The following is a 22,032-nucleotide window of genomic DNA, read 5'->3' as shown; positions in this document are numbered from 1 at the left end:
TACAACTTCCTTAAAGATGGCACTGGGAGCTCGATTTCTTGTTTACAGTTCTTCCTTAAGGAGGGCTGCTGGTTACCTGTTGCTGGCGATAACAGTAACAAAATCCTCTGGAATGTTACCTTGCCTGCCTCAAGTGAATCCTTCTTAAAGACTGGTTAGAAACTCTAAAGGATAGAAAGCTGGGACTGCACTGAACTTACCCACCGAACTCTTGTGCCTGCTTTGCTAATAAATGTTTCTTTAATAAGTGTGTGAATGTATGGCTATTCTACACTCACTTCAACTTTTGTGGCCACTACCTATCTACCAAGAAGAACCCCAGCTTCAAGCATGACGAAGTTAGCTCAGGTCAGTTCACAACAACTGACACACACGAAGCCATGTTTTTCAAATTTATTCTAAACATTTCACATTAAATGAAAGTTAACCATAGTCATTACAGAGCATTACAATAGTACATACATAGAACTTTTAAAAATAAAAGACAAAAGAATACAACCTTCAACAAGTTAAATGCCACTTCACTATGTAAACAAAAATAAAATGAAACCCTGATGCTAAAAAGATACCTATTCAGAGGTAAAATACATGTACAAAAACATTTAAATATTAACATAATCCACACTAGATCACATTCTTTGCAAGAGAGTACATATATTAGTACTCTGCATCTACAAAATTTCGGAATCCTGTTTAAATCAAAACCATCTCTGGTTTATGATACAGCATATAAGGCAAAAATATAGGCATTATTATCCAGTTCTTTAATTTCACTTGTATTTTAAGGCAAACTTGGAACTTTTTGCTTGGTGTTTTAAAATAAATGGGACTTACACATGGTAACTTGACAAAAATAATAATAAATTATACCTAGTTAAATATAATATAAAAGACATATGAATAACAACTTTTCTCTCTGCAGAGATGTAAACTGGATTTTTATTTGACTCCATATTCACACCAACAGGAAAACTTGTAAACCTATAGTATTTAAAACTTATTGTATTCCTCACTCTTTCAAATGTGTACCAACATTGAATCAATATACTGTAAGTGAAAATCCAATATATATCCAGCCACAGGATAATTGTATCTAATTAAATCATGTCTAATTCAAAGTGCTGTTTTACAAAGGAAAAAAAGGTTAAAAGGTAGAACTGGATGTTAACTTGACATGTGACATATTATAATTTCTTAACTTTCAGACTACAGAGGTTATGGAGGTTATCACAAGTTTATTGAACTCTGAGCAGTGTATTTATTGTGGAATCTGATTTTCCTGAAAATGAGCACTTAGGTGACAATACCAGAAATCCAACACCAAAACTGAAAACAGAGCATTATATGTACATATATTTCCTTCAATGTCAGCCAGAGCCTTGGTAATAGTTATTTTTTTAAGCTTCTATAATTTTGTTTTTCTACTAGAAAATATATTATCCAATTCTGGGAAATTCTGAATTCTATAGACGTGAAGTTTTTAAATAATTCTCTTTCATGCCAATAAAACCTAATTGAACACGAAAGAACACAAATGTTTATACATAAACTGGGTCTTTAATTACTTTTTATGATGTTGGATATAAGGAATTAGATTCACACTTTACCATAATAGTTATTTGGGTATAGTTCTCCCTCACTATATTTTATTCTTTGAGTGAAAAGACTATATCTAACTTATATTTCTGGCCTCTATAGCATCTAGCACAATATCTAATACATATAGTAGACCCTCCACATTTGTCAAGTTATCAAAATAATTTTCAAAACCTAATGAATGTCATTTTCCTATCACTTGATACCACTTCCTATAATTTCATATTTATTAATATCTAAAACAATATTAGTAATAACATAAGGAACTTACATAAATATCCTTTGGCCTATATTAAAAACCACTTAAGTTCTATTACTATATTCAACAAATATTAAAAAGCCAAACATTCCTGATTATGTCCTCATAAAATAATTATAAAAGGCAATTATCTTCCAACCAATTAGACAATCTCTATTTCTCACTGTCACTTTTTAAAAAAATATCTTTGGGCAATCTTAAATAGCTGTCTCCTTCTTGATTATATAAAATTATTTGTAACATCTTTAACCCTGGGAATTTATACTCAAATATCTTTATCCTTTTTAACATAAGAAACGTGGCTTTATAGTCACAATCTGTCAGCAGAGTATTCATAATGAAACTTCTCACGAATCTGTACACGAAGGTTCTACTGTAAAGTTATTAGTTGTCAGTTCACATTAATACCTATAGTTGTTATGAACTATATATCAGGTTTAGCAAACCTAAAATAAATATTTCTAAATTTGTTTCTTTTTTTCTCTTCCTTTTACAGGTTTCATAATTTTTTTCTCTGGTATATGGCTTCTACTATTGCCCCAAATATTTCACATTTACTCTTCTTAACATGAAATTTAAATTTTTCCAAAATAGTGATCAACAGATGCTTTTGATCTAATTTTCCAAATGATTTATATATTTTATACTAATTTGATAGTGGCAACGATACATTGAGTAAAACATTATTAAAATAAAATATATAGTATAGCTGTTTACAGTTAAAATAATTTTCCAGTCTTCCAAATTCCCTTCTGGGGGGAAAGGATTAAATATAGAATAACATGATGTATTTAACAACTTTATTGATATAAATAGAAAATTGAGTTGGGAAATTTAAATTAAGTATGTGATGAAATCTATTTTAAATTGCTTTTCTTTAAATAAAGTCTAGGCCAATCACAATAGTGCACCTTGTTTCTATTCAATAGAGTTATTCAAATCAATTAAAAAGTTATTGCTATATATCATTGTTATTTAAACAAGCAACATAGAAAATACTAAGCCTGTCAAGTTTATTAGTAGCTCCTGTTGAGTTCTTAATCAGAAGAGACTAAAAATTACTTGCAAGGTTTTATAATCTGTGCAAATATTCATAAAGCATGATACTACCTATGTTTAAGGATGAATTTCACATAGTTTGGTAGTATATATTTAAATCTACAACTGGCAGTTTATGGAAGAACTAGGAAAACAGCAAATTGTCTGGCTACAGTTTTCAAGAAATAACATGTATACTAACAAATTAACTTACATTTTATAATTACAAATGGCTTCTTAACAATAGTTTAGAACAATGTGGCACTTAAGAATGCAGTATAATTCTTCTTACAAATATACACTGGTTTTGCAGAGACCATATAAAGAAATGGTGGGCAAGTTAAAAAAAATCATGGAAAATAAAATGACTACAGTAACAAAAACAGAAGTACCAACATCCTAATAAAATGCAAGGTAATGTGTTCAAGTCTAACAGACATTTACTAAAACATGCTAAAACAAAATGAGTCAACCACTTCTTTTAAATAAGCTGTCACTTGGCAATAGCAAACTATTTTGCTTTAAAAGATTATTTCTTTAGTCAAAGTAGAACCAAATTTAGAACCACTACTCAAGTAAACATTGAGTTCCAGTTTTCCTCCATAACTTTAAAATATTCAGTTACCTAAGAAATGTACAGAGTAATGCATAACTGCCTAGTACTTTATATTTAATGCATATATTTCTGTTTTTAAGGAGGACATGTTATATCTAGCACAAGAAGAAAGAAGATCAAAAATGTATTTTTTAAATCACTGTTCAGGAACCATGATAAACATAACATAGGCATTTAGGTAATTTTTGGATGTTAACATTAGTATACTCACTAACATTTTTAATAAGCACAAATAAATCAAGCCAGTAAAAATGAAAAAACACTATCAAAACATGTCATGCATATCTCATACTGAACATCCAAAAGAACGTCATTATAGCCTTGTTATAGCTCCTATAGTTAGCACCATTTTTGTATCTGAAGACTTTGAAAAAGCAAACCAATGTCTTAAAAACTGAAATTATTATAAGGATATATGAAAAAATTCAATATGCACTAAGGGTGATACTAAACAGTTGTCAATTATTTACATCAACACTAGGAAGCTTGCTATATACTACTAAAAAAAACCACTGATATGCTTAACTCTATCCATGCCAGGCAAAGCATAGTTGGATAAGTAAATTCATCCAGCACTGACCTGCCATGTAAAAAAGATATAAACAGTAAATATGACTTCTTTAAATAGGTCCCCAAATATCATGATAGTAAAAGCATTTGTCTTGCAAAGTTATTACATCCTCAGCCCTAAAGCCATGTAGCAGGAAGAATGTCCAGGTTCACTATGGCATATATAATTTATACCCCTTAAAAGTACCCTCACTGCCCAAAAAAGAAAGAAAAGCAGCCCTTTATTTAAAATGTGAAGTATATGAATTTACACACAACAGACATCAGTGCACTGTCCAGTCATTCACTACACTCCAGCATCTAAACATCATTCATCCTAGTAAATCATGGTGCATATCAAGAAGGAAGAGAGCTAAAATTTAGAGAAAAAAAAGCAAGTTTTTCTTCACATCTACACTTAAGAACATAAAACTACTTTATGCCAGTATTAGAGGGGGAAAAAGTGCACAATTCAATTGGCAAGATTTTTCTTTTTTTTTGATTATTGATTCACCGTGTAATCAAGGGCAACCAAAGCTACTTGTCAGGTCAAAGTACCCAACAAACGTTGAGTCTTCATGCCATTTCAAGTTGAAAAGAAAGCAATGTGGCTTTGGGGTTTCAGATAATTGGGCATCCTTTCATGCGGCACGAGGTTCATCACCTCACTATTTCCATGAGTCCACACTTGTCAAAGTGCAGTTAATCCAAAATTGCAGCGACAGTATATCATGCCAGCTGAATCCAGCCATGTATCTGAGATAGGGTCATATTTCTGCACAGTGTTCAGATAGGAAGATCCTGAGTGACCACCAACTACATAAAGGTAGTTATCAATTACTGCAGCACCAACTCCTAGGAAAGGTGAATAAAAATGGAGAAAAAACATGTTAACCATCTAGCAGACTACTCACTAAAAAGAAATGAATTTGTATTTTAATGCTTTCTTAAAATACATTTCAACAATCTATTATTAATTATACAAGCCATATAGTAATATGAGCTCATTGGGAAAATATCCCTGAATATAAAAGTAAAGAAAGAGCTGAAGACTTCCTTCACCTCTGCTCCCCAATCGTACTCTCCCTCTCCTGCACCACAGAAAAATACTATTAAAAATGCAGTAATTCCTTTCCTACAGTTTGTGTTAAACTATTTGTCACTATCATTAGATTATAAACTCCTTGAGAGTTGGCACCATTTTTAAATTCATCTTTATATTCCTTTAATATTTTGCACAGGATTGTGCATATGGTAGGTACTTAATAAAGGCTTGGATGAGTTAAAAAAAAAGAATGCAGTATAATACACCACCCACCTTGACTATTTATGAATCAAAATGTTTGTAATGCAACATTTTTAATGAATAAGAATGAACATTAAAAAAAAAGACTGCAGTATATATATCTTTCCACATGCTTTCTTCTCAATTCATATTCACATATACAGGGTGTCCCCAAAAAATATATATGCACAACTGATAGCTCAATTGATGCTTCTTTCTTTTCAGATTCAACCCACTGAAATAAATAATTATTCAAAGTGTGTATATATTTTGGGGGGACATCCTGTATTTTTCAAGAAATCACTCATTTTTACCAGGTTTTCAAACACAAGTATCCTGTTTTTTGAAAGTTCGAGTTACACCATTTTGCTTTTATGAAAGACCTACATTACAGCTGACCCTTGAATATAGGGGTTAGGGGCACCAACACCTGCACAGTCAAAAATCCGAGTAGAACTTTTGATTCCCCAAAAACTTAATAGCCTACTATTGACTGGAAGACTTACTGATAAACACAAACAGTTGATTAACCCATATTTTGTAATTATATGTATTATGTACTATATCCTTACAATGAAGTAAGCTAGAGAGAAAATATTATAAAAATCAAAATGAATAGAAAATATATATACAGTATTTTTGGGGGGGAACCCATGTATATGTGGACTTGAGCAATTCAAACCCATGTTGTTCATGGGTCAACGGTACCTGTTTCACTAATCAAAAGAAATCTGAAGAGGATTTTCACTTTTACAAAAAACAGCAAAAAGAGAAACTACCATTCAGCATGTTTTGCAGCATATGGTTATAGAAGCAGCATGTACCAAGAAGTGAGAGTGGCACCGCCAAGCTCCTTCCCTGGGAAATACCCTCAGCATCTCAGTATCAAGCCACCTAAGGTAATTGCTTCTAGGCTTTAGCCATTTCGGTTTAGAAAAGGTTTCATAGGAAAGCTCTTTTTTCGGGTACCAGAGGAAACCTGTATATTGAAATACTTAAAATATCTATTGAGCTACATAACTTATGCTCTTAAAGAACAGAGCTACCTAAATTTTTTACATTCTTTTTTTTTTATGGCTTTCTCTCTCAGTGATGGCACAGAAACTAATTATAGTAAACAACCAAAATAGTTCACTCAATTTTGTCCTTTCAGTTTCCTTTGCATGTTTATGTTTCATGAGTTTCTTAACTCACAAATGCAAAGAATATTCGCAACATACTCCATCAGTAACTTAAAACTTTCCCCTTAAAATAATGTTATTTAGTTAGACTCAAAGATAATTTCTTCTTTTCCTTGATATATCTGTTTTTCTCCAGGAACTCTGAAATTCAACCTTTTCTTGATCGACGATACCCCTTCAGGAGGAGAGAACATTTGAAAGGGAACATATAGGCTGCTAACGTGCAATAAAAAACAAAATACATCAGGGGATTCTGTGTGTGTGTGTGTTTAACATATAAAAAGATGACATTTGCTATATGGATAAAAAGAGCTTCTATAAGATGCATTCTATTACCACCATTTCTCAAAATGTGTTCTCCAAGTTTAAGAAATCTTAATATGGACACTGGCATATTAAAACCACAGTAAAGAAATCTATGTGGTTTTGTCTATTCTAGTTGTCTCTCAACTTTACCGCAAAAGTTTTTGGTTTTTTCCTGAACAAGTAATACTCTTTACTGTTATATTCCAAAGAACTACTATTTCAAGAACATCACTATAAAAATATTGTCCTATATGTTAGAAATTAGTAAGTTGTTATTACCTGTTCTGGGTTCTTTCATTGGTCTACACACAGTCCACTGATTTTGATGAGGGTCATATCTTTCAATGCTTGACAAATGTGAGACACCATTATGTCCACCTACCACAAAAATAAAGCCCAGCATGACACCCACACCAAAGTGAATCCTTTTATCTGCCATAGATGCAACCATCTCCCAGGAGTCCTTACTTGGATCATAACGCTCCACACTGCAAATATTCACAAAAGAAAGAATTAATTCACATATTCTTTGTGTCACTTTTCCTACTAAAGCAACTAAACCCTACCATTTGAACTTTCAAATGTTAACTAAATAGGCAGATATAAAACCAGAGTAGTTTGTCCCAAATGTTTTGATTTTGCTGGTGAAATTGCAGGAATAAAAGCTTACCAAGTGGACCAGGTGCAAAAATAGCCATATGCTATCACATTATATTGTGTAAGCAGCAAGGTATATTAATATTATAGAACTTTTGGAGTGAGAAAACCTGGGTTCAAGTGCTAATGCAGCATATCTAGAGCTGAATGAACCCTAGCCTTATCACTTTGGATTTGTGTAATCCTGGATAAATCTTATTTCCTCTCACCTGCAAAAATGACAATAATACAACTTCAAAGATCCACGTAAGAATAAAGTCAAATGAGCACGCACGTGAAAGGACTTGGAAAATCACATCTGAATATAGGTGTATTCTAAGGATACTAAGAGTCTTCGTCTACACAGCTAAGGAAAGGGGAAAGAAGATGAGGACTTCTTTTCTTACAGTAGAATTCACAGTGGTTTACCACAAAGCAAAAACTGCAGATTTCATAGCACAAACTGGCTAATCATAATAATCTCAGAGTGATTTAGGAGAATTCAGGGATTTAAGTCAAATCTGCATTCCAGGGAACACTTGGCATTTCCAAGCTGTACTATGGAAATCCAAATCAAGTCAGAATTTCCAAAAGAGCTTCTCTAGAAAATCCCAGAAGGCCTTGTAAGCCAATGCTTTGCCTTGCAGTGGCACAAAGGCAAGCTTGTTAAACTTGTTCTGGTTTTAACCTTACTTACCTCTCAAAAAAATCCTAAACCATTTGAGAGTCAGTGATGTAATCCTGGAGTTAGGATAGAGACTAGACTATGGACTAGACTAGAAGGTAGACTAAACTATAACTGTTTCTGAAAGGACACCACAATAAAAACCATTAGAGCAAAATCACTGGACAAGAGTTGATAAACTATAGCAAAAACTTAAACTTCAAGAGCTTAATCTCAAAACTAAAATACTTAACATTTCATCTTATAAATCTCTGCCAGCAACTTTTCATAGAAATGTACGCCTGGGATTCAAATATTTTTCCTTCAATTAAGGAAACAATAAAAAAAAAGGAATACTTTAGCTTACACAAAAATAAATAACAATGTATAGATGAGATGCTGTTGTGCTATTACCTTCTCAGTCACTTAACAAACCATAATATATTTTTTCATTAAAATGCTCACAATAAATAAAACATATACCACTCTACTTAGTATTAGAGATAAAAATGTTTGGAACATCAATTTTCAACAAGGATTCAGAATGATGACTAATTTTCCATATAAGCAGTCACTTTATCCTTTTATGTTCCTCCTACATATTTCTCCTTTATTCAGAGAATACAAAATACAGAAATCTCAAATTCAAACTCTAACATAACTCAAATACATAATATATGTATGATTATAGAATAAGAATCCAGGAAAAAATATTTAAATAAGGATTTAAGTTTATGATGTATTATAATATTGTATAAGCATATAGGGATTACATTTTTCACTTTTTTATTCTATTAAGCAATGCAACAACAGGCCATTTATACACACACACACACACACACACACCATCCAAAATCTAAAGTTGTCAACTTAATCTCATTTTCAGATTTCTGAATTTTAAAATATGTCCATTTATATTGATTGAATGTAAAATTTAATAAGAGGCATTTGTAGGTATATATTAAATCCCCATTAAAACATTTATAATTATACTCACAGAGGAGATTAAATTTTCCAAAATTTCCCCTTTAAAAGGGAAGTTAATTTGTACACACAAATTGTTTGAAAGACAGAAATTATTGTTAATAATATTTTAAAAAATCTATAGCTTGATTAAGTTAAATACCTGTTCATGTGGGCAGGACCATACCCACCAATGGCATATATCATTCCATCCAGCACAGCTGCAGCAAAACAACTTCGTGTTGTAGTCATTGGTGCCACAGGTTCCCATTTTCTTAATTTGGGAATATACTTTTCTACAGATTGTAAATAAGAATGTCCATCATAACCACCTAAAGCATAAAGTTCTCCGGCAAGTACTACTACTCCAAGGGTACTTCGGTGCTCATTCATTCTCTCGAGAGAAGCCCAGGTATTTGTATCAGGATTCCAGCATTCTACTGAATTTTCATGGTTTCTGGTAGTGAAATCAGGACGCACGTCAGTTTCAATACCACCTATAACATACACTTTTTGGTCTAAAACGCATATTCCAAATTCATGGCGAGGAATGTTTAGGGGTGCCAAACCAATCCAAGAGTCATTCTGAGGAAAGTACATCTCCACACTAAAGAATAAGCAAAAAAAATTACATTTAAAAATCAAAATGGTCCACAAACAAAAATGTTTATAATCTCATTAGTAATCAGGGACATCAAGTTAAAACCACAATAAACCATGACACACTTTCCAGACTGGGAAAAAGTTAAAGTTAGATAACGACTGGCAAGAATGTGGAACAAGGAATAAATACTCTGTTGGTGAGAGTGTAAACTGGTAAAACTACTCTAGAAAACAATTTCACATTATCTGGTAAATTTGAAGATACACACATGTCTGACTCAGCAGTTTCATTCCTGTGTATGTATTCTAATGAATGCCTATTACAGCTTTGCACCAGGACACATATACAGAAATGTTCATAGCAGCACAACACAATCATCCGTCAAAAGAAGAATGACCGAATAAGATGGTATATATCCACCCTATGACTGAGCAATTCCATTCCTAGATATGTACCCAAGGGAAATGTACACATATATACATGTATAAGGATGTTAACAGATGCATTATTTGTAGTAGTTAAAAACTGGATGTTTTTAAATGTTCCAAATGTTCATCAACCAAAAAATGAATAAACTGTGGTATATTATACAAGAGAATACTACATACACAGCAATGAAAATGAACAAACAGGTACATGCAACAGGGCTGAATCTTACACATATAATATTGAGCGAAAGATGCCAAAATTCAGATTATATTCTGCGTAGTTTCATTTATATAACATTCAAAAATATTTCTAATCTCTGTATTAAAAATAAGGATAGTGGTGACCTTTGGGGAGGACAGGGAGGGAACTCAAGAATGGTTTCTGGGTGTTGGTCATGTGTCCTACTTTTTTTTATCCTCAGCCAAGGCTATTTTTTCCGTTGCTCTTCAGAGAGAGTGGAGGGGGGGAGAGAGAAAAAGAGAGAGAGAAACATCAACGTGAGAGAGACATATTGATTGGCTGCCTCCCCGACAGGCGGGCTGGGTTGGAATCGAGCCCACACCGAGGTATGCGCCCCTTAGCTGGAATCGGATCCGGGACCCTTCAGTCCGAGGCCCGACACTCTAACCACTGAGGCAAAACGGCTAGGGCATGTTTCCTATTTCTTAAACTGGTTTGTAATATTCAACCTGTGATAATGCCCTGAGCTGTACGCTTAGAATTTGTAAACTTTTCTGCATGTGTGTAGCACTTCAATTAACTTTCATAATTAATATGTTCATTGTAGAAAATACTGTATTATGTCCATATAATACCACACACCAGTAAAGCTAAATGAACTATTTCCTCATGTAGTCTCACAGATGAATTTCATAAACTTACTGTTGAGTGACAAAACACATCTCTGAAAAAATATACATAGTACTATTTCATTTATATAAAACATGTAGCCTTGGCTGGTGTTGCTCAGTTGGTTGGGTATTGTCCTATGCACTAGGGGGTCGCCAGTTCGAATCTCAGTTAAAGGTACATGCCCGGGTTGCGGGCTTGATCCCTGGTAAGGGGTGTACAGGAGGCAGCCAATCAATGTAGCACTCTCACATCAACGTTTCTCTCTCTCTAAAAATCAATTAACTATTCTTAAAAAAAGGAGAGAAGAAAAAAATGTGTAAAACCCAATGATATATTGGGGTACATGAAAGATGTGGCAAAATTGTAACGCAAAGGAATAATGCACAGAAAATTCAGAATAGTGATTCCTTTTGGGGGAGGAAAGGAGATGGCATCAAGGAGGGGCATAGGGGGACTTTAATGGTATCATTATTAGTCTACTTCTTAAGATGGGTATCTATTATGCATATTATATATGGTTTCTTGCATGTATAGATATTTCATTACAAAAAAAGTAGGGAAAAAGTAGCCAATACAGCATAGCATAAAAATATATATTCTTTATCCAGTATGATCAAAGTACATTCATTTATTCAATAGCTATTGAATAGCTAAGTACAGTTTTGTTATATTGCTTGTTTTAAAACTGTGAATTTGCCCGGCCAGAGTGGCTTAGCAGTTGAGCATTGACCTGCAATCCAGAAAATTGTGGTCTGATTCCCGGTCAGGGCACATGTCTGGGTTGCCGGCTCAATCCCCAGTAGGGGGTGTGCAGGAGGCAGCCGATCAATGACTCTCTCATCATTGATGTTTCTATTTCTCTCCCTCTCTCTTCCTCTCTCTGAAATCAATAAAGACATATTTAAAATAATAATAAATAAATTTTAAAAATAAAATAAAATAAAAATGTGAATTTGTTTCAATAAGAACGATATACATCAGGGAACTATTTGATCTTAAGGAGAGCAATTTCAGTGAGGTGGTGGGGGCAAATGTTGATGGGAGTGGTTCAAGAGAGAATGGGAGATGAGGAAAACAGTGGGTGTAGACAACTTTTCCAAGGCTTTTACTCTAAAGAGTGAAAGACATATGGGGAGGCAGCTATAAAGATGAGCAGAGAAAGATCATAGAGTCCAAGGTATATTAATTTAATCTGGGAGTTTAAACCAGAACATGTTTGTAGCTGCTGGCTATGATGTAGTAGAGTGGGAAAAGTTGATAATATAGGAGAGTGACAGGATAACTGCAGGAGCAAAGTCCTTGTGTAGAGAGGGAATGGAAGATGGTGAATAAATAGAGAAGTGGAGGGGTTTGTCTTAGATAGAAATAACTTTGTAGATTTGGTGATGGGAAGATAAGGCAGTTCTCTTCAGAATGCTTCTATCAGCTGAGAGTTGGAAGGTGAGGGTAAGGGACTTTGGAAGTTTTTATGGCGATAGCAGAAGGTATGAAACAGTTCCTCCAAAGAAGTAAAAAAGTAAAGTTAATTAGGGAAAAGCAAAGGGGTGGCTGGGAGTACTGAGAGCCCTAAGGGAAACCAGTTAAGATGAATAAGTGTGTTTCTCTAGCCACATTTTGCTGCTCAGATGCAGCCATGGCATAAGTGGATAACTGAATTTAACTAGACGAGTATGATGGAAGAAAAGATAGGTAAGGAAGCCATGGGTGTATTCAAAGTAGTGATGACTGATGTTCCGGGAATCAAAGCTGGACAGAGTGAGGACATGTGGTGGTTGGTTAGCAATAAGTTTTACTAACTGATTAGAAGGTCAAAGGATTAAGTCTTGAAGGGAACAAAGAAAGGTTGCAGTGGTTGTACTCAAATAAATAAGCTGGCAAGAAAGAAGGTGGTGGACAGAAAGTGGGATGTTTGAAACCAAGATTTTCAAAGTGTTCAAGTCATTGGTAATAACAAAGTTGAGGGTATGACCATGACAACAGGTGTCTAAGGTAAGGCAGAAAAAATTAGTAAAAGTGAGTTCCAGGAGAGAGACAAAGGAGTTGGGTAACTGTAGATTATACTATGTGGATGTTGAAATCAATAAGAATGATTACTTATGTGAAATGATGAAAAGACAGCCAGCTATAAAAGTCTTCAATAAATGAAATTACTAAAGGAACAGCAGATGATGTTAACAGAAGGGACATCAAGTAATATAGCCTGAAGGTAACTGCTTGAAATGAGTTGAGGTTTTTGAGGGTGGGAGATGAAAAAATTTTGGAATTGGCTTTGAGGAGCAAAAAACCAATTACTCAACCTTTAGGGCCTGTGATACATGAGGTATGGGGGGGAAAAACCACACCAGTTTTGAAAGGGCTTTAGCAAAAACAGTATCCTTAAGCATCAGTCTTATTTCATTATAATAAGCAAGAAGTTGAGGATAAAGGAGATTTTTCTATAATAGAATGTGAATCCTAGAGGACACAGCAAACAGATTTAAGAAGTTAAAAGTAAATAAAAAGGCTGGGCAATTAGGTTAAATTAGATGGTATACAAGGCCATACAATAATAGTGTAATAAAAATATATATATTTGGGTTTTGTCCCAGGTTCCTAGTACAGAAATCCGGAACTCCTTGGAATTTCCTGGGTAATAGGAATGTCATGGTTTTCATTTATACCTCTAAATTATACTATATGCTAACTTCCAAATTTCCAGCACTGATTGCATCTTTGAGCTCTGCAATCATATCCAGCTAGTACTACGACATCCTTCACTTGGATATTCAATAGGCAATTCAAACTCAGTATTCCAAAACTAAACACATTATTTTCCTTCTTACAATGGCTCCTCCTATATTCTCTCTTTCTCTTGGAATAACCATTCATCATTTAATACCTAACCAAGAAATCTCACTCATCTTTGATTTTCCTTCTCGTTATCCCTTCATATGCATTCAACCAAATTTTATCAATTTGACTTCTTAAAACATTTCTTAAATGAATGCCCCATTCTCTAACTTTATTACTACTTCCCTAATTTAGGACCTCACAATCTCTTGCCTGTACTTTTACAATAGCCTTTTTCCCAATCACTCTGATGCTAATCCTAGTCTCCTTGATATATGTCTGTAACACAGTCAAGAATGATCTAATATACAAATATGATCATTTTACTATCCTCCTTAAAATTATTTTTCAATCCATGTAATAAATATCCTCTCATCATCATAAAACATAATACCTTCTTTGACTTGGCTATTGACCATGGCCTGCTACTTGCTGGTTAAAATTCTATACTTTGAAATACCAAACAGCTTTTTATTTCCTACACAGCCTGTATTGTAACATGCTACTGTGTCTTTGTGTACTTCCTGTGACCTTCCCACTGTTTTTTGCTTGGCTCTTGCTTAGCCTTTAATACTCACCTTGGACATTAACTTATCCATAACATCTTCCCTAAATCCCCCAAATGGGATAAATGCCTCTCCTTAATACTACCATAGAATTCTCTTTATTGCTATATTAAAACTAAGCATTATAATTATCTGTGTAAATATCTGTTCCCTTTACTAAATTATGAACTTGTTAAAGATCCATTATCTAGCACAGTGTCTCATGCACAGGTGTTTAATTCTTTTTGTAGAATTAAACTGAATAATTATTCAGGTTGATCCTAATTTTTCCATTGTTATAAATAAATAATACTGCAATAAACAGCGTTGTGCAAGTGATATTTAAATTTGTTTTCTTATGTTAGATTCTAAAATGAAAGATTACTGGCTCTAAGGATATGAACAATTCTTATGACTCTTCAATAATTTGTTATTATGCTAAATAAAATAAGTCAGTCAGAAAAAGACAAATACCGTATGATCTCACTAATTTGGGTAATCTAATGAACAAAATAAAATGATGAACAAAACGGAACCAGAAACATGGATACATAGCAGGTGCCCAAGGGGAGCGGTGTGGGGATGACTGGATAAAGAAAGTGAAGGAATTAGCTAAACAATATATATGCATACTCCTTGGACACAGACAATAGTTTGGTGAAGGCCAAGGGAGGGGGATGTGGGGTGAGTGAAGTGGGCAATGGGGGGGCGGAGAAGAGGAACACCTGCAACAATGTCAACATTAAGATTTCTTAATAAAAAAAATTAATAAATAACAGCCCAGCCAGTGTAGCTCAGTGGTTGAGCATCGACCTGTGAACCAACAGGTCACTGGTTCAATTCCTGGTCAGGGCACATACCTAGGTTGTGGGCTTGGTTCCCAGAGGGAGGTGTGCAGGAGGCAGACAACTGATATTTCTCTTTCATTGATGTTTCTATCTCTCTCTCCTTCTCCTCTCCTCTCTTCTAAAAAAAATCAATAAAAACAGTTTTTTTAAACTAAAAAATAACAATAATAATTTGTTATTTTCAATACTCAAGAGACCAAGAGGCAACTGCTCAAGAGTTTTTAGAACGTAAATTCATATTTGAAATTTAGTGTCATGGTATTTGATTAATATGATTTACTTCATGCCACTAATCAATGCCTTTAAAGAGGAGTAAACAACCCTGGCCAGTGTGGCTCAGCTGGTTGGAGTGCCATCCCATACACCAAATAGTTGGGGTTTCAATTTCCAGTGAGGGCACTGATGATTCTTTCTCTCTCTCTCAAAAAAACAAATTTAAAAAAAAAGTCAATAAACATATTCTTGGCTGAGGATTAAAAAAAAAAAAGTAAACAATTCACATAGTCACCATAACTAATGTTTTTACATGTAGCCCAATTTCAACAATACTAGTTTTAGGCTACAATTAAGATGTACACTAAGGCTTTTTAAAAAGATACAGCCCAGCTGGAGTGGCTCAGTTGGTTGAGTGTTGTCCTGTGCACTGAAAGGGTGCCAGTTCGATTCCTGGTCAGGGCACATACCTGAGTTGAGGGTTCAGTCCCCAGTGTGGGTACATACAGAAGGCAATCAATCGATGTTCCTCTCTCACACTGATGTTTCTCTCTCTCTCCCTATCCCTTCCTCTCTCTCTAAAATCAATAAAGATATATATGTATTTTAAAAATATACAGAATATATCAGTTGACATTGATAAAACATCAATAGTTTCTTACCACTGAGCAGAGAAAGCAATCTACCAAATTTTTGGAAATGGCCAGAAAGAAATCCACAGTATTAAAAAAATATATCAAACACAAACGTTTTCATGAAGCAATCCCATTCAAGGGAAAAGCAAAGGTAACATCCAGTTCTATTTTCAATATATAAGTTATTGCATAATGCTCTAAATCAGGGATTGGTAAACTATGGTTATGGGCCAAATTCAGCCCATCAGCTACTTTCGTAAATAAAGTTTTGTTGGAACCTAGCTATGCTAATTCATCTATGTATTGTCTATGACTTCTCTCATACATGATAGAGTTGAGTAGTTATGACAGAGACTATATGGCCACAAAGTCTAAAATATTATTTGGCTTTTCATTAAGTAGTCTGACAACACCAAGTTATTAGAAAAGAAAGTACTTTTTACCACTGTCATTAAAATAAATTGCATATAAAGTCCATGATTTGTATCAATATCCCACTTTTTCTTATTTGTTTGGTGGTTCTTCTAATTAACTGAATTCATTCAAACCCAATCTTAACCCCAAGTCTCCCTCATCACAGACTCCTAGCTCCCTCTTTAGCACCTTCTGATATAGCTACCAATAATAAATCCCTCTGACCTGGTATGACTTAAATAAAGATACAAATGGTTTCACAAAGAGAAAAGACATAAAATAGAAGAAAAGTTAGTAAGTAACCAGAAAAGATTAAGTTTGTACACCTGGAGCAGGGGTGTGAATATTTGAGAGTGTTGTAGAGCAATGGACAACAATGTCATTAAAACCACCAGATAAGTGTTTAGAAAGAAGAGAAAAAAACAAAAAGAAGCAAATAAAAAACTAAGAAAATCAAACTATTTTAAAATTATGGAAACATTTAAAAAGTATAAAACCTATTAATATCAATCCTTCTATTTACCTATCCAAACAGGCAAACAGTCCAGATTTTCCTCCTACTGCACAAAGCACTTTGGGAGCACAGCGAGGTCTTGTCATCAAGACTGTCTGATGAGAGAGTCTATGTTCAGGCATAAAGTGGTACTTTAGGGCTTCATTCAAAAGATGTTTACAAGTGCGATCATCACGAATAAGATGATTTGCTTCATATAACCTAGTGAGAAACTTAACACTTAGCAATGGTAATCGCACACTGTTAAGTAGCTGTGCTAAGTATTTCTGGCGTTCTTGTACATCGTAATTGATCCAAGATTCAAGTGCATAAAAAACAGTCTCTTCGGTAGCTACATTCAAACAGTCATTGGAAACAATTTCATCTAAATCAGCATGTGTAAGCTCAAAAAACTCTTCAGTCTGGCAAACAGCTTCAAAATTCTGGCATATGTATTTAGTGGCTGCTAAATAAAGGTCATGACAACCATACGTCTCTGCAAAACGAGAAATTCCAATACAGTTACCAGGATCAAGTTGGCTTTCAAGAAATGCACAACATTCTTTCAGGACAAGTTTTATCTGGAGTAGGTTTGCTGCTGGAAGGAGAGATTCAACTGTGTCCTGCGAGATAAAAATAGTTCCTGTGTAGGCATATTCCACAATGGCCTGGAGAGCAGTTTCATCAATGCACTGAAACTCAACCTCACTGTTCTCTTTTTCAGAAAGGTTTCCAGTGAACATAGCTTTGAAATATGGGCTGATGCTGGCAAGTACCACTTTGTGAGCATGGATTTTAACATCACCTACTCGAAGAATGATGTCACAGAGTTCGTGATGCTGACGAAGAAGATTCAGACCCTGTAGGAGTTGTTCAGAATGTAAGTGGGTTAAGTTAGCAAGCATGTAGGTTGGAGATGCGTGGTCCATCTACAGAAAAACAAAAAGCACAGTTAATTCAAAATAATCTTGCCATTATGATTTCTCTTCCTAATAGTACAAAATAAATAAGATTTGTTTGTTTGTTTTTAAATACTTTATGCTAAGTATCAGATAGAGGCTTTTAAAGTTAAAAGCGATGTTACTAGTCATATAATTCAACTCATTCAGTAAAGAAATTAAGAAACAAAGGCCCAAAGGTTATGTGTTATGCCCCAAACCACAAAGTTCTGTTGACAATGGACTTTGGGATCAGAACTCTGCCAACTCTTTTGTTTACCTTCCTTAAATTCAAGTCTGAGCTATCACTGTAACAAAATGTAAATGTGAAAAAAAATTCCCTTAAATGAAAACTGGTTTTGAAACAATGCTAGTAGTTATTTGGCTATTTTCTCAATGATAGTATCAATGCCTGCCAATCTAATCAACAGACGCTTTGATTAGAAAGAAATGTCATGTTAACTCACATACTTTACCCAAAGATTCAATAATTACTTTGATAAAGGGTGTTAAACTTAACAAAGGTACCATTACTGTCAACTAATTCAATGACAACAAAAAATTAATAAATTAATATAGTGAGGACAATAACGCTCACTCACTGATCTAGACCACATCTACTCAACTCTTGAACACAACTTCAGATCATACCCACGCAACCTACTTGCCACTATGTGCTTCTGAAAAATGAAAAAGAATAAAAACAGGAGAGAAGAGATGAGAAGAAGAAGAGAAAGTGAAAGGCATAAGGACTGTGGTAGGCTAAATAATGGCTCCCTAAAAAGACATCCACATCCTAATCCCTGGAACTTTTGAATGTTATATATGGTAAAAAAGACTCTGCAGATATGATTAAGGATTCTGAGATTATCCTGGTGGGACCTAAATATAATTACAGGTTCATTATAAGGAGAGGGTAGAAGATTTGAAACAGACAGAAGAGAAGGTATTGTGACCACTGAGACAGAGAGTACAGTGATGAAGCCACAAACCAAGTAATACTGGCAGCCAAAAGAAGCTGGAAGAAGCAAGGAACAAATTCCCCCCTAGAGCCCTACAAACACCTTAATTTCAGCCCAGTAATAATAATTTCAGATGTTTGACCTTTAGAACTGTGAGAGATTAAATTTCTGGTTTTTCAAGCAACTGAGTTTGTAGTAATTTGTTACATCAGTCATAAGAAATTGATACATACTGCTAGCTGGGTGGCTCAGTGGGTTAGAGTGTCATCCCATAGCCAAAGTTGTGGGTTCCATCCAGGTCAAGGTACACACAAGAAACCACCAATGAATGCATAAATAAGTGGGACAAAAAATCAATGTTTCTCTTCTCTCTCCCCCTTCCCTACCTCTCTCTCTAAAAATCAATAAATAAATAAAAATTTTTTTTTTAAAAAAAGGGGAAAAAATAGTTTAAAAAAAAAAAGAGATTAACCGGGCTGGGGTGGCACAGTTGGTTGAGTGCTGTCCTGTGCACCAAAAGGTTGTGGGTTCGACCCCCAGTTGGGCACATATGGAAGGCAACCAATTGATGTTCCTCTCTCTCTCTCTCTGTCTCTCTCTGTCTCTCCCTTCTCTCTAACCATGTCCTTGGGTGAGGATTAAAAAAACCCCACAATACATAAATACTTCAAACTAGATCATAGCACCTGCTTAGAATGCATAAAACATAAGATAGCTATACATACAAACCGTTTCCTTCCTATCTCATTCACACCTCAAACACAAGTTATGGAGATGATAAAAAAAGATTTTGTTCCTATTTTTAAAGTATTATGAATAAATTAAAACAGTCCCAACACTATTAAATAATATAAATATTGGCAGAAGTGAGAGAGTACAGCAGTTCATTCCTGTGCATTTTTTTTTTTTTAATCCTCACCAGAGGATATGTTTAATGACTTTAGAGAGAAAGTAAGGGAGAGAGAAAAAGAGAGCGAAAGAGGGGGCAGGGGGACACACGACATCACTGTGAGAGAGGAACACTGACCAGATGCCTCCTGTACACTCCCAAACTAGGGATCAAACCTGCAACCTAGGCATGTGCCCTGACTGGAAATGAAATTGAAACTTTTTAGTGTATGTGAAATGCTCCAACAAACTGAGCAGCCCAGCCAGGGCCATTCCTGTGCATTTTTAAGTGGAAATATCCAAATACTGATATTTTTATTTCATCTAGAACTTCATCATTCCACAGTTTTCAATTAAATTTTAAGTCTGTTAACAAACTGTGTTAATATGGCCACCTTACAGCTGATATCACCAACCTCCACTTCTTATCTTTCCTAATAATCCTACACACATCTATCAGAATAATTCTCAATCATGGTAAGAACAAGTCTCAAGAAACTCCTGGGTCTACCAGTAGGTACTTAATTCCAGAACAGAATATTGACAAGAAGACATAAACTAGAAGGCATAAGTTTAGACTTGGATCTGTTCTTTTACTTATTATAGTGTTGACCTTTTTAACCTATTTAACTTCTTTTAGCCTCAACCTAATAGAAAAAGTTAATATCTAGACTGAAAAGTGAAAACTGAATAAGGCATGCAGATACAGAAAATAAGTGATGGGATTAAGAAAGCAGGCCTATCTACTTTATGTTCTCTCATCTTCATTTTCCTTATCTATAAAATGAGATAATAATACCTAAACTATATACTTCATTAGACTTTTAATCAAATCAGATAATGCACACGAAAACACAATAAACTCTAAGAGTTACAAGTATATAGTACTATGCTGAGGCAACAGAGGTGTAACAGTATCAGTGAAGAACAGGGATTTTGGGAATACAGAGTTTTAGTTCTAACTGGGTCACATACTGGGTTACATGAAATTGGTACATTTCTTAATCTAAATATTAACTTTTTCATTTGTAAAATAAGAATACTTCCCATCTATCTCAAAAGGTTACATGAAAATGGTTTTATAAAGTGTAAAGTTCCACACAACTTGAGGTGCTACGAATACAGCACTTAAGTCTCATTATATTAAACTGCCTCTTCCCATGATCTCCACTTTCACTAATTCCCATTCTTTCCACAATGACTTTTCACTCCAATAAATCCAAGTAATTACTACAGCACTGTACAAATATCTTCTGATCATATGTCAGATTTTGTCTACCATCTTTGTCCTCTCTCACGTTCTTTTCAACCAATTCAAATTCTCAAAGGCTGGGTCAAAATTAACTTCACCTGGAAGTCTACAAGCATTGAAAACTTCAATTCTTTACATGCAATTAATTTAATTATGTGTGCTGTTTTGTGAAACAAACCCCTCTCAATTCCCATTTGTCCAGTTTAATGAGAATGTTATTCAGACTGAAAAGTGAAGAATAAACAGGAAAGGCAAACGGATAAAGAAAATAAGTGAAGAGATTGAAAAAGGAGACCTAGCTAATGTAATGAACAATAAGGGGAAATAAAAAATATATTAATTGGAAAGGAAAAAAATAAAACTGTCTTTGTTGGGAGATGATGTGATTGTCTATATAGAAAATCCAAAATAATCAGCAAAAAAACTTCTGGAACTACTAAGCAATTATGAAGATTGCAAGATACAAGGATAATACACAAAAGTCAATCACTTTCCTATATATCAGCAATGAACAAGTGGAATTTGAAATTAAAAACATATTACCGTTTAAACTAACACCTAAAAAATGAAATACTTAGGTGTAAATCTAACAAATTATGTATAAGATCTATATAAGAACTTTAAAATTCTAATGAAAGAAAACAAAGAATTAACTAACTAAATATGAAGAGATATTCCATGTCCATGAATAGACGACTATTATTATGATGTCAGTTCTTCCCAACTTGAATTATAGGTTCAATGTAATCCCAGTCAAAATTCCAGCAAGTTATTTTGCGGATATTGCAAACTGATTCTAAAGTTTATATGGAGAAGCAAAAGACTCAAAATAGCTAATTCAATAATGAAGAACAAAGTCCATAGGACTGACACTACTTCAAGAATTATTGCCATAGCACATTTGGCTCAGTGGTTAGAGTGTTGGCCTGTGGACTGAAGGGTTTCAGGTTTGGTTCTGGTGAATGGCACATACTTCAGTTGCAGGCTCAACCCCGGCCCCGGTCAGAGCACATGCAGGAGGCAACCACTGGATGTCT

The 22,032-nt window shown here is 34.4% G+C and overlaps 1 protein-coding gene across 2 annotated transcripts in view; it reads right to left on the bottom strand.

Moving 5' to 3' along the window:
- Positions 1–379: 379 nt before the first annotated feature.
- The window catches only part of KLHL28 (kelch like family member 28), a 42,326-nt gene continuing 20,673 nt past the window's right edge, over positions 380–22,032 (bottom strand). For both annotated transcript variants that reach the window (XM_016217365.2, XM_016217366.2), the window contains 4 exons: positions 16,986–17,884; positions 9,257–9,700; positions 7,110–7,318; positions 380–4,913 (listed from right to left, as the gene is read on the bottom strand). In XM_016217365.2, the coding sequence (XP_016072851.2) occupies positions 4,750–4,913; positions 7,110–7,318; positions 9,257–9,700; positions 16,986–17,884 (1,716 nt within the window). In that variant the 3' untranslated portion in view covers positions 380–4,749. The remainder of the gene's footprint in view (positions 4,914–7,109; positions 7,319–9,256; positions 9,701–16,985; positions 17,885–22,032) is intronic.

This window comes from Miniopterus natalensis, chromosome 1, assembly GCF_054644295.1.
Source record: "Miniopterus natalensis isolate mMinNat1 chromosome 1, mMinNat1.hap1, whole genome shotgun sequence".
Taxonomy (NCBI): domain Eukaryota; kingdom Metazoa; phylum Chordata; class Mammalia; order Chiroptera; family Miniopteridae; genus Miniopterus; species Miniopterus natalensis.
Note: the sequence above shows the minus strand (reverse complement) of the source record. Positions and strands in the feature narration are given on the sequence as shown.